Consider the following 14,880-nt stretch of genomic DNA (forward strand, 5'->3'; position numbering starts at 1 on the left):
GCCCGACTATTGCAGCCACATGTTTCACTCTCTGCCTTCACTGCTGTCTTTAACCCTCTGAAACCTGAGCAAATTTGTTCAGTTTGGGAAGAAGGCAATGATCAATAATAAATGACTTATACACTAATGAGCCAACATTATCAAGAAAATGGTGGGTTTTTTTTAATTGAGAAAATGACTGAAATTTTAGTAAAAAATAAATAAATAATTGAATGAATGAATTAAAAAGACAGAAATTAATTGGAAAAAGTGCTTAAATTTTTAATAATTCTGTAACATAACTTTAAATATTTTATTGTGATAAGTAGCTATAAATATAGTTTTCCCTAGCTTTTTCTCTTTTCCCTAGACAACAACTCTGGCTTTTTAAAATGTATTTCCTAAATCGATTAATTTTTGTGTAACATTTCTAATACTCATTGCCTTTTTTCCCATGTTTTTGAAAGAAATTGCAACAATTTGCTAAGTGTTCAAAGGTTTAAATACTTGAAAGCAGTACATGAAAAGTGATGCTGCTCCAGGTTTCAAATGTACAACAAAGACATAACCTGAATTTCATCATTGGTTAAATTGAATTCTTTGTTTTACCCACAAAGGACTGCAGAAACAAGATGTGATCCTAATTTTCTCTAAAGCGGTGTTATTTGTGATTGTGTTTAAAAGTGCTGCAGATATAAAGTAATTAAAAAGCTAATTAGAAGCCTTTTGATGAAGGATAAAAGTCTAAAACATTTGTACATATTTACTAAAAAAGAAAAGTGTGGGTTATTAGACTCTTACTTTGAACTATAAAACATTTTCCATTGACTTAATATTTCTGGCTTTGACTGACTTTAACAAATCATGAAAACTTGGCCGGGCCTGAAACAGATGGTTGATTGTTCTCATGTGAACGAGCAGACTGTAACTTTAACAGACAGATGCTGTAAAGTAATTAGACTGCTATCTGGAGGAGAATAATCTATAAATCCCAGAGTAAATGTTTGTTAAATTATACTGTGCACACAGTTGGTCAACTCTTGAGACGTTTTATAGTCACATCAGCGAACAGTGCAGCTAACAGTTGTGAAGTCGCTTTGTTGAAAATCTGCACTTTATTGTGTTTAACAGCCTGATGGCTGATGGAGGGTAATCGACTTGTGCTACTGCAGCGCAGGTGTCACGTTGTTTACTGAGGAGGACTGTGGGATCAGGATCTGTTTTTGCAGAGAACATTTTTGTCTGAGCATTTCAGTTTATCAGCAAATTGCATCTGCCAAAAAACAGATGTATCTGCTTCCACTTATAGGCTGCAGAGTGATTCGGGTCACAGTGTCTTAATGATAAGAATCGATTTCCATGTTGGAGGGCTGAGCAGAATATATTTTGACATTCTGATATCTATCAGCATTTTAGAGTATTTCACTCTTTGCTTGCTGTAAGAAGAACGTTTCTAGGACAGCGCTGAAATGCATTCCCCCTCCCACTTAACACCAATCTCACTGAGACACCATTCAACTCCAAAAGAATCGTTCCTCCACGCTTCAAGACAAACACAGTGTAAACAAGTATCTCTTAGGGGAAAATGAGCCTCAAAGCTCCATGGTGCTTCTCTCTGTTGCCATAGCCAACAGCTCATCTGAGTGCTATATTTATATGAGTGCAGGGCTTTTACACGTAACAAAGTATTTCTAAACTCTTGTATTGTTACTTTTACCTAAATAAAAGATCCGATATAAACAGATCGAGTTTTATAAAAATGATAGTAGTGAAAATTTTAGGAGCAATCACACTGACAAAGTGCTATTTTCTGAATTGTTTCAAGCCCCTTTTCCACTGCACAAAAAACTCACTAACTCCAGCTAACATCTGGCTTTTTATTGCAATGGTAGCAATGACAGCACAAAAGAGTACAGTGATGTATGAGATTTTCACTGCCAGGGCACTTACAAGCTGTCTGAATCAGAGTCCTAGCAAAAGGCAAAGCAGTGACAACATAAATTCATATTGCAGCAGAGGAAGAAGGTGTCCCTAATGCTTGGCAACACTGAGTTTTTTAGATATTGCTTGGATAAAAATTTAATACTTGGGCACAGGCGCTGTGGCCTCCAAGCGCACGAGTGTCCTTTTGCTTTTTTGGCAACAAGAAAAAATGCAGCTTTTCAGCAGCGACAATTTGGGTTGCTGACAGTCAGCCATCTGCACAATCATAAACCATTTTTGTTAGACTTTGCAGTGCCTCCACTGGTATTCAGATGCATTAATTTCCGCACTATCAACAGTCTTTGAAAGCTCAGGCATAAGAATTTAACCCTTTGACACCTGGAGCAACATTACTTTTCTTGTGCTGCTTTCAGACGCCTTTCACAAGTATTGAAACCTTTGAAACCTGAAAAAAATGTTTGCTATTTCTCTCAAAAACACAGGAAAATATGCAATTAGAAACTTTGTAGAAAATGTCAAGGGAAAAAGGAAAAAGGATAGGGAAAAACTTTTAAACTTTAAACTTAAACTTTAAATTTTAAACACTTTTTGCAAGCCATTTCCTTATTTTGCTTTTTTTTTTTTTATAACTTTTTCCCTCTTTTATTTATTTTATTTTGATGTTTTTTCTTGTACTTTTAAATTATTTCTTGCTAATTTTGGGGTAACTTATTCTTTTAATGCTCATTGCCCTCCTCCCATGATTATGAAAAAAAAACTCTCAGTTTTTAAAGGTTTTAGTTATAGTAGTGTAAAACCAGGGTGTGTCGTATATCTCAGAGAGAAGGTTGTACTCTTGGGTTAAAGTCCTGTCTGCCTCTCTGGCTGGACTATATTTATTCAGGGTCGATCCGTCAGTGCAACTCCTGGAAGTGATTCTGTTACAGGCCTGATTCTCTAACTGGTCATTTTAGATGTTTCCGCTGTTGTTAGTTTTGTTTATTTGTGCTATCCAGCTGCAGAGGAAGAGGCACATAGGAAACGACATCGTAGCCATCGTGTTCCAGGAGGAGAACACGCCCTTTGTACCAGACATGATCCAGTCCAACTTCCTGCACGCGTACGTGGTGGTGCAGGTGGAGAACGCGTGTACTGACAATGTCACCTACAAGGTTGGCTCCATAGTATTGCATGATACTATATCAAGAAACTTTGATGGACAGTGACCAATAAAGTCACCTGCTGTTTTAATAAGTGGCATGTGCATCACGGATCACAGTGTTATCAGTGTGCATCTGCTCTCTCCTCCAGGTGTCTGTGACTGCACGGGATGATGTACCTTTCTTTGGCCCTGCATTGCCTGACCCTGCAATCTTCAAAAAGGTCAATAATAAGAATAATTATAATAATACATTTTATCTATAGAGTGCTTTTCAGGAAACTCAAAGACACTTTACAAAAGTCAAGAAAGATCAAAGAAATACATTAAAATACATAATAAAATACACACAACATTAAAATTTATACAACATTAATTAGACATTAAAAGTAGTTTTAAACAGGTGGGTTTTGAAGTGTGTTTTGAACTGGGAGAGGTGGGTGTAGTCACTGATGTGTTTGGGCAGAGAGTCCCTGAGGGAAGGGGCAGCTATGGAGTAGGCTCTGTAACCCCAGGTTCAACAAAAATTAAATTCTACTTTACAAGCAGACATCACAACCCAGAAATCAAAACCTGTCCTTCTCTGTATTTGCCTTCTGCAGGGCCCCGAGTTCCGTGAGTTCCTCTTCACCAAGCTCATCAATGCAGAGTACGCCTGCTACAAGGCTGAGAAGTTTGCCAAGCTTGAGGTGAGAAGAGAAAAACAACTGCGCCAGAGAAGTGTGAATTCTAGTGGTGTGTGTGTGTGTTTGTGCATGTGTGCATGTCTAAGTGCACACCTGTGTTTGCCGAGGTGAGCGTCCGGTTGGCTGTGTTCTTGATAAAAAAGCAGTTTCACTTAAGGCGGATTTATCACCATCAAACTCTAACAACAACCACAATGCTAATGAGCTCTAGCTCAGATGTCTATCACTCTGATGTGGTGCTGTCTGATCATTTTAGTCAGCGCCACCCGTAGACTGTATATAAAGATGGACAACATGACAGATCCCTCAAAGTGTAACATTTCAAACTGGATCGCCCCCTGGTGTCTGTCTGCAGTATAGGTCATAAACCCTGCCCCTCAATGTAAGTGAATGGGACATAGGCCAAACTACAAACTAAAAGTACATGCTGTGTGTGCCAATCCATGCGCTCGCATTCAATGGAGCTGCTCGCAATTGGACGGGTGTTTTGGCGAGAACTCCCCCACAGTGGATATCGATACTGCTCAGACTCCGGCTTCAAATGACTTCACCAGTACAATATGGCGGTGCCTGTATCTGGGATATTTTGGCCTCACTTAAGCACAGCAGAAGTGGGGGCGCGTCGTCCATCTTTATTAACTGTCTATGGCGTCACCCACATCCCTTAAAGGAACAGTGTGTAAGATTTTGGGGAATTTAGTGGCATCTAGCAATGCAGATTGCAATTCCTTTAGTGTTCATTGCTTAGGACGTTTTTACTGGGAGACAAATTATCAGCAGAGGTCTCCTCAACTTCAAAACAGACCAGGTGACTAAAACCAGAAGAAACACAGAATAAAGCAGTTTCCCATTAAACATCAGTGTTTCTCCTTTTCTGTTTTAGCCCAGTACCTGCTAATGTGAGCTCACCTTATTTCTGATCCAAACATTAAGGAGGTTTTTAACCATGAGCAGAATTGTCTGCAGGTTATCTCCCCAATGGACCCATTGATTTAATGCTGTTTGGTATGTCAGACGGGCCGCTAACCCAAAAAACTGCTAATGTATTCTCACTTTTTGTCTCTGATAACTTAAGATTGAGACTTTCAGGAGATTTTTACCAGGAGCCAAATTATCCACAGACGTCTCTTCCTCTCCGAAACAAACAGATGCGGTGATTTAAAGTGGTAAAAACACTGAATAAAGCAGTTTAATATTACAAATCAATGCATCTTCAGTGCTGTTTGGTATGTTGGAGACAGACTCCTGCCAATGTGTGCTCAATTTTTATCTCTAATAACTTTTTTTCTGGGAGCCGAATTATCCACAGAGGTTTCCTCCCCAAGAAAAAAATACACGCTAATTTAAACTGATGATAACATTGAACAAAGCGGCTTCATGTAAAAAATCTGTTTTTCTGACCTTGTTTGAAAATGTGAATGGCGCAATCTAGAGGCAACGTTTGGTTTGTCCATCCTGGGCTACTGCAGAAACATGGCGGTGCAATGTGGCGATCTGCGTAGACAAAGACAATCTCCCTATGTAGATATAAACGGGTCATTCTAAGATAATGAAAACATGGCGGTTCTTATTTTCAAATGATTACACACCAAAGAAAACAGTATTTTATATTCCATTTCTGCCAATATATCCTCCTAAATCCTACACCCCGGTGCTTTTAATCTGAAATGGTGAACTAACTTGATATTAATATTTCAGAGTGTTAGTACCTGTGCAGACTGACTGTGTTGTTGTTGCCAGGAGCGCACACGTTCAGCCCTGTTGGAGACTCTCTATGAGGAGCTGCACATTAACAGCCAATCCATGATGGGTCTGGGTGGAGAAGACGATAAGCTGGAGAACGGGGCCGGTGGAGGAGGAGGAGGCTTCTTTGAATCCTTTAAGGTACAGCTCCATCTCTCATTCGACGAGACGCACCGTTAATCTGCAACTCCACATGCATGAGAGAGAATGGTTATGACTGCAGAAACTTTTAAGGATGCTTTTTTTCCCTCCCCTGTCTCTTGGCTGGGATTCTGGGTATTCACACATGAGAAAACAAAGCATAGAAAATGTGCAGTATCTCAAAGGACCAGTCCTGTGGCATTTGATTTCCTCACTTGGCTGCGACTGCTGAACTCTGTGTGTTTTCACATGATGGTGTGGTTTTTGAGGCTGTGCAGCGTCCTGTTGTGTATGAAAGGCACTTTCTCTGACTGAGTGCTCCATCAATGACCATTAGGGTGGTGGAGCGAGGCCCGGTCGCTGAGGCGCAGCGGTAGGAGCTGTGATTGTGTGTGCCTGATGAACGATTTAATGACCCTTCATTAGAGAGTTGATGATGCAGTTTGCATGTCTCCCCATGGGCAGCGTTCCCTCGCTGTTTTTCTCTCCTCTGCGTGTCACCAACTAGTCCTCTGCCATCTTTTCTGTGTTTCCATGCTACTTTGGAGAAATAATTCCACCTTTCTCTCAGTCTGTCTTTAGATGCATTTATTCTTCATACAGGCATACCTCTGTATCAATGTTCTCTCGCCCACAAATCCTGTCTCTATTTTTCTTTCTACTTGTCGAGAGCTATCTTACTGCCTCTCCTTCTCTCCCTCAAACCTCCACAAATCACAAATATATCCAACTCTGTCTTCCTCTAACAGTGTAGACTCTGCTGTCCTGCTGCCTCCTTTACTTCCTCTCACTGTCTTCCTAGCTCACACTGTATCTCAACTTCCCTTCCCATGACACAAAACCCAACTATAGATACTTTAGAAAAGAGATGCGGCTCCATCCTCCTCCACAACAAAGCCTACTCTCTCCTCGACCTCCTGTGAACCCACAATTCTTTTACGCAGCCTCTCCCTCCTGCCTGTTGACCTGCACTGCCCCTAAGTGTTCAAAAATAGTCCTGCACACACACACGTAACCGCTGTGAGTTTCTGTGCACATGCACACGTACACACACACACAAATACACACATCTGTGCCCTCAGAGATTCAATGCAATTATTCCAAAATATTCACACATATTAGAAAAAGAGGTTCAGCACAAAGTACACAGAATCAATCTGTGTATTAGCAAAGTATTTACTGACATACATGTTGGTCAAATATAGAGTCACATATATGTGGTATATACACTAGTTAAAAAAAAATCAGTCAGTGTGTTTCGTTTCCACATAACATCCAAAGTGGATCCACTGACAGTATCTCCTCGTTTCTCTCTGTAGCGGGTCATCCGCAGCAGAAGCCAGTCTATGGACGCCATGGGCCTCAGTAACAAGAAGTCACACACAGTCTCCACTAGTCACAGTGGCAGCTTTACCCACAATCCCGCAGAGAGCCCCAAAACCCCAGGGATTGTAAGTAGCCCATTTTGGTTGACATGATGCCCACCTGACACGTACACTCAGCATACAGTATGCGTTCACCGTTCACAGCACGGTGGATGAATACAGACTGCTCTAACCCTGTTCTTCTTATAAGCAGCACTTACGCAAATTGCTCCTCATCAGTATGTTCTTATCAAAGCACTTTCATACCTGACATTTTAAATTCACACTTGCTTTGAACTAAAGTGGCTTTCCTTGATTGCCTTCTTCCATTTATGGCTCATAGTTTTCCTGTTAATAACTTTTTTTCTTTTTTTGGAAATTAACCACATCATTCATTTTCAGCCTTACATTCATTCTCATCTGTTGAGAGAAGTCTTCATCTCCACATAGAGTGACAGCTAGATATCTAGGATGATGTTAAAAATAGACTATGCAATGTGGGATGAATCAGACGATTTCTTTCCTGATAGTTTGTGAGCCCCAGTCTCTCTCTCCTGAGTCTTGAAGTGAGCTCAGTGTAACAGCTGTATGACTACCCAGACTCCCTCCCTCCTTACTGCGCTTTTGTCATGACTGTTTACCTCCTGCTAATGTTCCAGCCTCTCCACGCAGCTTTGTTTATGTGCATGTGTGGCTGCAAAGTGTGCATGGCACAAGCCATAAATGCAAGGAGCACCTTCCTGTTCTTTCAAATATGGGGTTAATTTCAGCTATTTTGACTCCTGTTCCAGTTTTATGTCTCTGCGCTGTTGATAGTCGAAACTGGAGGAATTATGTTTTCGAGTTATCCGTCCACACGTCCCATTTTCGTGAAATCACTCAATATCGCAAGATTTAGCACAAACATCCAAATGGATTCAAGGGTGAACTAATTAGATTTTGGTTGTCATAAGTCAAAGGTCAAGGTCACTGTGAACTTGCATCCACCTCATTCTCGTATACGCAATATCTCAAGAATAGCCAAAGGGAATTTCATCAATATCAGCACAAACGTCGACTTGGACTCAACGATCAGCTCATCAGACTTTGCTCATCATAGGTCAAAGGTCATGGTCCCTGTGACCTTGCATGCACATCATTCTTGTGAACAAGATATCTCAAGAACACCTTGAGGAATTTGGGTTTTTTTTTCTTCAAATTTGATAGAAAAATTGACTTGGACTCAGTGATGAACTCATTCTCTTGAACACAACATCATTAGGAAAACCCTTAGTTTCCTTAACTTTGGCACAAACGTCTACTTTGACTCAAGGATGAACATATTAGAATATGGTGTTCAAAGGTCACTGTTTGTCAAAACATTGACAAAACATGTTTTTGGCCATAACATGAGAGGAGAGTTCATATGTTAAATATGACAAAATTTCACACAAATGTTTATTAGGATATAATTAAGAAGTGCTGACATTTTATATTCGAATGGTCAACTTCGCTGTGACGTGACATCTTGCGCAAAAACACTTTTCTGGCCTTCACTCAACTTCATAACTCAGGAACAGAAGGGGAAATATTTGGTTGGACACTAAATTGGTGACACTGATTTTAGGCGCCCGCCCTGAAACTGTGCTGATTATTTAGATCTTCTGTATGTGAAGCATCCATGTTTTCACAGACATGGATGCAAACTAAGTAACTTGACTGGTGCACGGAGGCACCTAAACTTGTAGCCGTAATTCTAACTGTTACTGACAGTATTTTGACTAAATTTACCCCATTTCTGAAAGGACAACATTTTCTTAAAAGTGACCCTTGTGGCTGTCGTCAACCCTCTTTGCCCTCTCCCTCCTTCTGAATGCATCACTAAACAAACCTGTAACCCTCAGGGCAGAAACTGCCAACATGCCTGCTACCTCGGTACCTCTCATCACCTGCTGTGCCCTCCTGTGTTGGATCCCAGCCTGCTTTTGCTCCAAAAAGCTTCTCACTGTTTCCCTAATATCATGTTTTCTCTATTAAGTCACGCTATTAGCTCTTTTTTCAAGCTTTTTTGCACCTTGCTGTTTAAATTCTTTGTGCTCTGCGCATGAAATCTTATGATGTTTCTTTTCCTTCCCCTCTTACTTTTGTCAATCTATCATCTCCTCTCTCTCTGTGCTTCCTTTGCCATGTCTTATGTGGCTCAGTCATTGCTTGTTCCAGGGAAAAGTCCCAGTAAATATGGACGCCGAGGCAGTGCCATAGGGATAGGAACAATAGAAGAGGTTCATGTATATTTCTCCCTTCTTGTTTACTATTTTCGTCTCTGTTTTTTACTTTTGTCTTATACTGTCTGATAATGTAAGTGTGCAGTAAATAGTTTTTAGTTAAAAATGTGCCTGTTTTAGTTCTCATGGCTGTTAGAGGTTTTCACATACAACAATCAACCACAACATTAAAACCTCTCATAGATAAAGTGTATAAAACTTATCTCGTCACAGTGCATTGTTCTGCTGGGAATTCTTAAGTCTTGGCTTTTATGTGGATGCCACTTGGCATGCACCACCCACCCCAACACTATTACAGACCAACTCCCCCCTCCCCCATGGCCACGGCAATCCCAGATGGCAGTGCCCTGCCCCCTGTAGGACAATGCACCATGCCACATGGCAAAAACTGTTGCCCAGAGATCATGACAGAGCTCAAGACGCCAACTTGGCCTCCAAATTCACCAGATTTCAGTTCGATCAAGCATCCATGGAAAAAGTCCGATCCATGGAGGCCCTCCTAAAGACTCAAAGGATCCGCTATGTACCGTATGTACCTGTATTGTACCTTTCATACAGAATGGCGAAGCGGCATAACATAAAATTCCCGCCTTGAAGAGGCAGCATAAAAGTGGCTGTGGACGCTGGACATCTTCATGGTTGATCAGATTTGGATCTGGGGAATTTGGTCAGTTTTTGTTGTGTTGAATGTTGCATTGTACTGTTGGGGGGGGGGCACTGCCATGAGGAGGTGTACTTCGGTTGAAACAGCATTTTGTTAGATAGTGTGTGTCAGGTGGCATCCACATGAAGACCAGGACCCAAGGTTCTACCAGCAGATCATTGCATTATAACAAGATGATCAATATTATTCACCGTACCTGGTTTAAGTGTTGTGGCTGATGGCTGTATATAGATGTAATAAGGTATAGTGACATTTTTTTGTAGTTACAGTCTTAATTATAATTTAATTTATTCATGAAGTAGCGTAACCCTTTTCATTTATGCATTAACAAAATAATAATCCATATTGGACTGAGGGATGTTTTAGCTCATTTATCTTATGGTTTTGCTTGTAATGCAAATAGGATTTTTTTTTCAGATAGATCATATCATTTCAGATGATACATTTTCTCGATTCATTCCATCTCAGCAGATCTCAGGGTTTCATGCATGAATTCCTTTGCTTCATTTCACTTTTAAATTTATGCCTAAACACAGTAAGAGAAAAGTAAGAAATTCAGAAAAGTGAATTGTAAACAGACTCCCACTCATGTCCTTATACACAGTCACTCATTGATGAATCATGCTGCATCTCGAATTAGAAGAGTGTACCAGACATCTTGAAATTTGAACAAGTAAACTTTGCCGTCTGACCTGAATACTTAAAATAAGAACCAAATAGAAAACCCAACAGAAGGATTTTTAATAAGACAATATAGAATATATACCTGTTAATCAGTTTCTGCCAGAGTATTACAGATATGTAAAACATGTTCCCAAATGTGTGACTACAGGATTTATCAGGCCATCAGCTCATCATTTATCTCACAGCATATCTCTACATGTCAACATCTTTCACTTCAGTAGCCGACTGTCATGTACTGTATATATTTTATGCTGTGCTTGTGCCCATATTGTGTGTCTGACTTTCCTCTCCCTGCCCACCGTCAGTCATTGATCATTCCTGGGAAAAGCCCAACCAGGAAGAAGTCGGGGCCCTTCAGCTCCCGTCGCAGCAGTGCCATTGGCATCGAGAACATTCAGGAGGTCCAAGAGAGGAGGTGAGAGGACAGAGCAGAGCTGATCAGCAGGGAGTGGGAAGTGAGGAGAGAATAGTGTTGCAACAGATGGAAGCAACGAAATTAAAGTGAGGAAATCAGTCATTAGAAGACACACTGTGCAAGATGCAGGCTCTTGATGGATGGCAGCTCAGATCAAGAGGAGGGATATTAATGCATCGCTTTATTTGTTGTGCTTCATGCGTGCAGAAACGCGGGGGTTTGCCCGGGACGCGCACATGCTATTAATGTGTTGAATGAACGACATGTAGTATCACATTTTCCGTAAATCTGAAACCTGCGTGGATAAAATGTTACAGCAGCATAAACAATATGACTCATATGTTTAATTTAAACCTGCAACAGGCTCAGCTGCTGTCGGCTCAAAGTGCAAAATGAAAAAAAAATAAATAAATAAAACCTACAGGCTCACATACATGAAACAAAGTAGCAGGTGCGCTTTGAGATGCCCACACAATCTGTGTGGACAAAACCTGTGCCTACTGTTATAGGTGTGGGGATTACCACAAAATTCTGTTTAGACCTGATACAGAGCCAGAGTCAGAGTCGCAGATACTGAAACTGATACTTTTTATTAATATGCACTTGCATGTAGGCGAGAGCAGTGATTTATGAGGTGAAAAATCAGTCTGCTAATGTAACAGCTAATGATGACAAATAACAGTTTGAAAATGAAACATTAACCAATGCTGAAGATCTGATTTGACTGAAATATTAATTTCACTACAATATAACTGGATATATTTGCCCGAGCCTCTCTGAAAAGACTATTTCTCTGTCATGGTCTGGATGCTGAGGCATTTTTCTCCTTTCCTCCGTTCTTTTCTTTTGCAGCTCTTTCTCCTGTTTTTTATCCTCTTTGGTTCAGTTATCAATGCAATTATGTGTCGGATTAAACTAGTCAGTTTTATTCTTGAAATACAGACAGGATAGAAGAGAAACGGATCCCTTTTTTGGTATCAATCCAGTTGATGCTAGAATCAAAAACGCACTGTAGTATCAATATTTTGGTATCAGTCCGTCCACCCTAACTTGTGGTTGCGCTTGCACTATTAAAACAAGGCCTTCCATATCTTGTAATATCTGTGATGCACCAGTTAATCATTGCATCACATTAGTGAAGAAAAAATGTCAAAAACAGTCTAACACAGTTTGTGGTTTGTGGCAGTTAAAGGGCCCCGCACTTATCTATTTCAAAACATGTATAGATGATAGAATTGTCCTATAATATTCATCTAATATTTGTCCAGTGTGTTACCGTATATTTATTAAGTTTTGTCATGTGTCATTCTTTATCCCTGTCCTAAAGCCGAGAGGTGTCACCCAGCGCCCAGAGGACACCAGAGGGCGGCCACTTTTCACAGGAAAACAAATCAGACAACTCCTCCAATCACAGCTCTCCAGAATTCCTTGCTACAAAGAACAGGTGACAGTTATTGAAATTCTCTTATCCCTGATTTCTTTAAATCTAAGTTCATTTAACAAACAATTTCTAGATTAAATATTGCAACCTTTCAATGCATTCTATTATGTATTGTATTTTTGTATTTTATTTTGACGCTATTGTGATTTGATGTTGATGTTCTGTTGATTTTTATGCTGCTATATGACCCTCTTGGCTTGGTCTTACCTGCAAAATATTCAGTTATATTTGAACCATTTTAAAGCTTTTTAACTGGGTCTTTAAGGCTGCACTTGCAGTTTGTTTTAATGTGGGTACATCAAAAAATATTGTGACAAACTTTATGTTTTGGTGAGTATTACCAGGCCTTAAAGCTAATTTAAAAGGTTGCATCAGCTACAGAGCTTAAACGATTTCCTGGCACTGATACAAACTCACTGCTGTCACTTTGCTTTAAAGTGCCAAATTCGAAAAATAGAGAAAAAAATGTGATTGTGCCACCCACATAAATTCACTGTGTTTGAAAACACAGGTGTTTGTGCGGTCAGAGTGACCCAGGTGTGTAGTCTGGCGATGTGTTGCAGGGCGCCGTCCATCCCCGAGGCTCAGGACCTTTCCCGCTCCTCCTCCAATGCCAGCAGCTTCGCCAGCGTCGTGGAGGAGCACGAGGCAGACGAGGAGTACGACACTGGACTGGTGGGTGGAAGCAGGCGGAGAGATAACACATAATGAAAGTGCATACATGCATGCCACTGCCTCAAAACCAAACCACCAGGCAGCTTCTGATGACATATTTAATATTTGTCTCACTCTTACTGTGAGAAAAAAATAATCCAGCTGTCCTTTAAACATTTCAAAACAGAGGATGTGAGAAGGTTTGATGGATTTAACTATGTCCCAGTGATGACATGTTTCAAAATGAGTAATGTGCATTTCTTTCACTTGCACCATTTTGCATTTAAAAAAAGAGAGATGCAAATACAAGTCGAGCTGTGGTTACGATTAGGCTGTACTTTTTATACATTATCAGTGATAAAAAAAAAGGGAAATATTCCTAACTTCCTTTATCCCTCCTGCAGGAAAGTGTGTCTTGTGTTACGCCACTCAAGGGAGACTCATTCGTGTACAGCTCTGCGGCGGAGGACAGCGCGTGCAGTACAAGCCAGGGAAGTTTTCCAGGTGAGTTTAGGACAAAGGGGGCTCATATTACTGGGGCAGCGACAGCCTGAAGGTGTGAGAAACAAGCAAGATACCAAAGGTCAACTGTTTCACATGTCCAGAGTATCTGGGGAAAATCTAAATGGGGCAGATGTAAGAATAACACTCCCTGCTTCCGGAGCAATTAATATCAGAGCACCTCAGCTGCACCAGTGGAGCTCGCTGCCAACAACAACTGAGCAAATTTGTCATAAAAGCATGAAGTTTACTAAGCCTAAAAAGAAAAACATTTCAATTTTTTTTTGTGAATCCCACTCCACTTCTATTATGCTGCAAATTCTGTATTTTTGTACCGCTGATGATTCACTCTGAACCATTAATCTTTTGCATGCTGGGATATCCTTTTTAGGCCAGAACAGCTGGCAGCATTATGTTCTTGAGTTTATTAACCATGACAACCGCGCATCTGTCGCCTCCCTCCCAGCCGCCTCTCGTCTTCAGCAGCAACCGGACGCAGTGAAGACATCAGAGCCAAAAGGGACAGACAGCCGGCCCAAGACAGAGCGCCCCTCGCAGGAGCACAAGTTCTCATCGGTGAGACAAACTGCTTGTCATCAGTCATTAGGCGACACTCAGATGGCTCTCCTCTGTGTTTTACAAAGTTCCCTCTGGTGAATTGTTTAGGTCATTTATTGAGCAGAAAGTCCAGATATTCACTTTCTCCAGCTCATATGGGAACGTTTGCTTTGGTTTTATGTGATATTTTGATTTTGTAGATGTCCCCTTGAGTTGCGGACACTTTTAACGAGTATATTTTTATTTAGTTTTTACTGTTTTCTGACATTTTGTAGACTAAACAGTCCATCCATACAAAGAGTATGCAGCCATGCAAGCTGCTCTGTGAGGCTTTAGCCAGGAATGGGAATGCTTTGAGCTAAATGCTAACCGTGCTAACATTCTCAAAATGACAACCATTTTTGCCATCGCAGTTCAACCCTTTGAAACCTGGATGGACATTGGATTCTTTCAGACAACTTTCACAAGCTACTCAACCCTCTTCGGTCAGAGCAGATTGGTTTGATCTCTTTCAAAAACACAGGGGAACAGGCAATGAGCAACAATGTCGTACAAATTGCGAGAAGTCAGAGTTGACAAGAAAATGCCCCTGAAAATTAGTTTGAAAAAACTAGGGAAACATGTTCAGGAAACTATATTTATGATTATATTTATTATATTTTGAACAAACAATTTTCTTGTTCGTTTTTGTTATTATTATTGTT

General features: G+C 40.5%; 1 protein-coding gene across 6 annotated transcripts in view; it reads left to right on the top strand.

Annotated features, from left to right (window-relative positions):
- The window catches only part of rap1gapb (RAP1 GTPase activating protein b), a 143,406-nt gene that overhangs the window by 124,152 nt on the left and 4,374 nt on the right, over positions 1-14,880 (top strand). For 5 of the 6 annotated variants that reach the window (XM_042509013.1, XM_042508971.1, XM_042508981.1 and 2 more), the window contains 10 exons: positions 2,919-3,074; positions 3,214-3,285; positions 3,664-3,750; positions 5,488-5,631; positions 6,951-7,082; positions 10,913-11,022; positions 12,350-12,466; positions 13,009-13,138; positions 13,522-13,621; positions 14,085-14,194. In XM_042509013.1, the coding sequence (XP_042364947.1) occupies positions 2,919-3,074; positions 3,214-3,285; positions 3,664-3,750; positions 5,488-5,631; positions 6,951-7,082; positions 10,913-11,022; positions 12,350-12,466; positions 13,009-13,138; positions 13,522-13,621; positions 14,085-14,194 (1,158 nt within the window). The remainder of the gene's footprint in view (positions 1-2,918; positions 3,075-3,213; positions 3,286-3,663; positions 3,751-5,487; positions 5,632-6,950; positions 7,083-10,912; positions 11,023-12,349; positions 12,467-13,008; positions 13,139-13,521; positions 13,622-14,084; positions 14,195-14,880) is intronic. The other variant, XM_042508998.1, reaches the window with a different exon arrangement.

The sequence above is a fragment of the Plectropomus leopardus genome, chromosome 2 (genome assembly GCF_008729295.1).
Source record: "Plectropomus leopardus isolate mb chromosome 2, YSFRI_Pleo_2.0, whole genome shotgun sequence".
In the NCBI taxonomy this organism is placed as follows: domain Eukaryota; kingdom Metazoa; phylum Chordata; class Actinopteri; order Perciformes; family Serranidae; genus Plectropomus; species Plectropomus leopardus.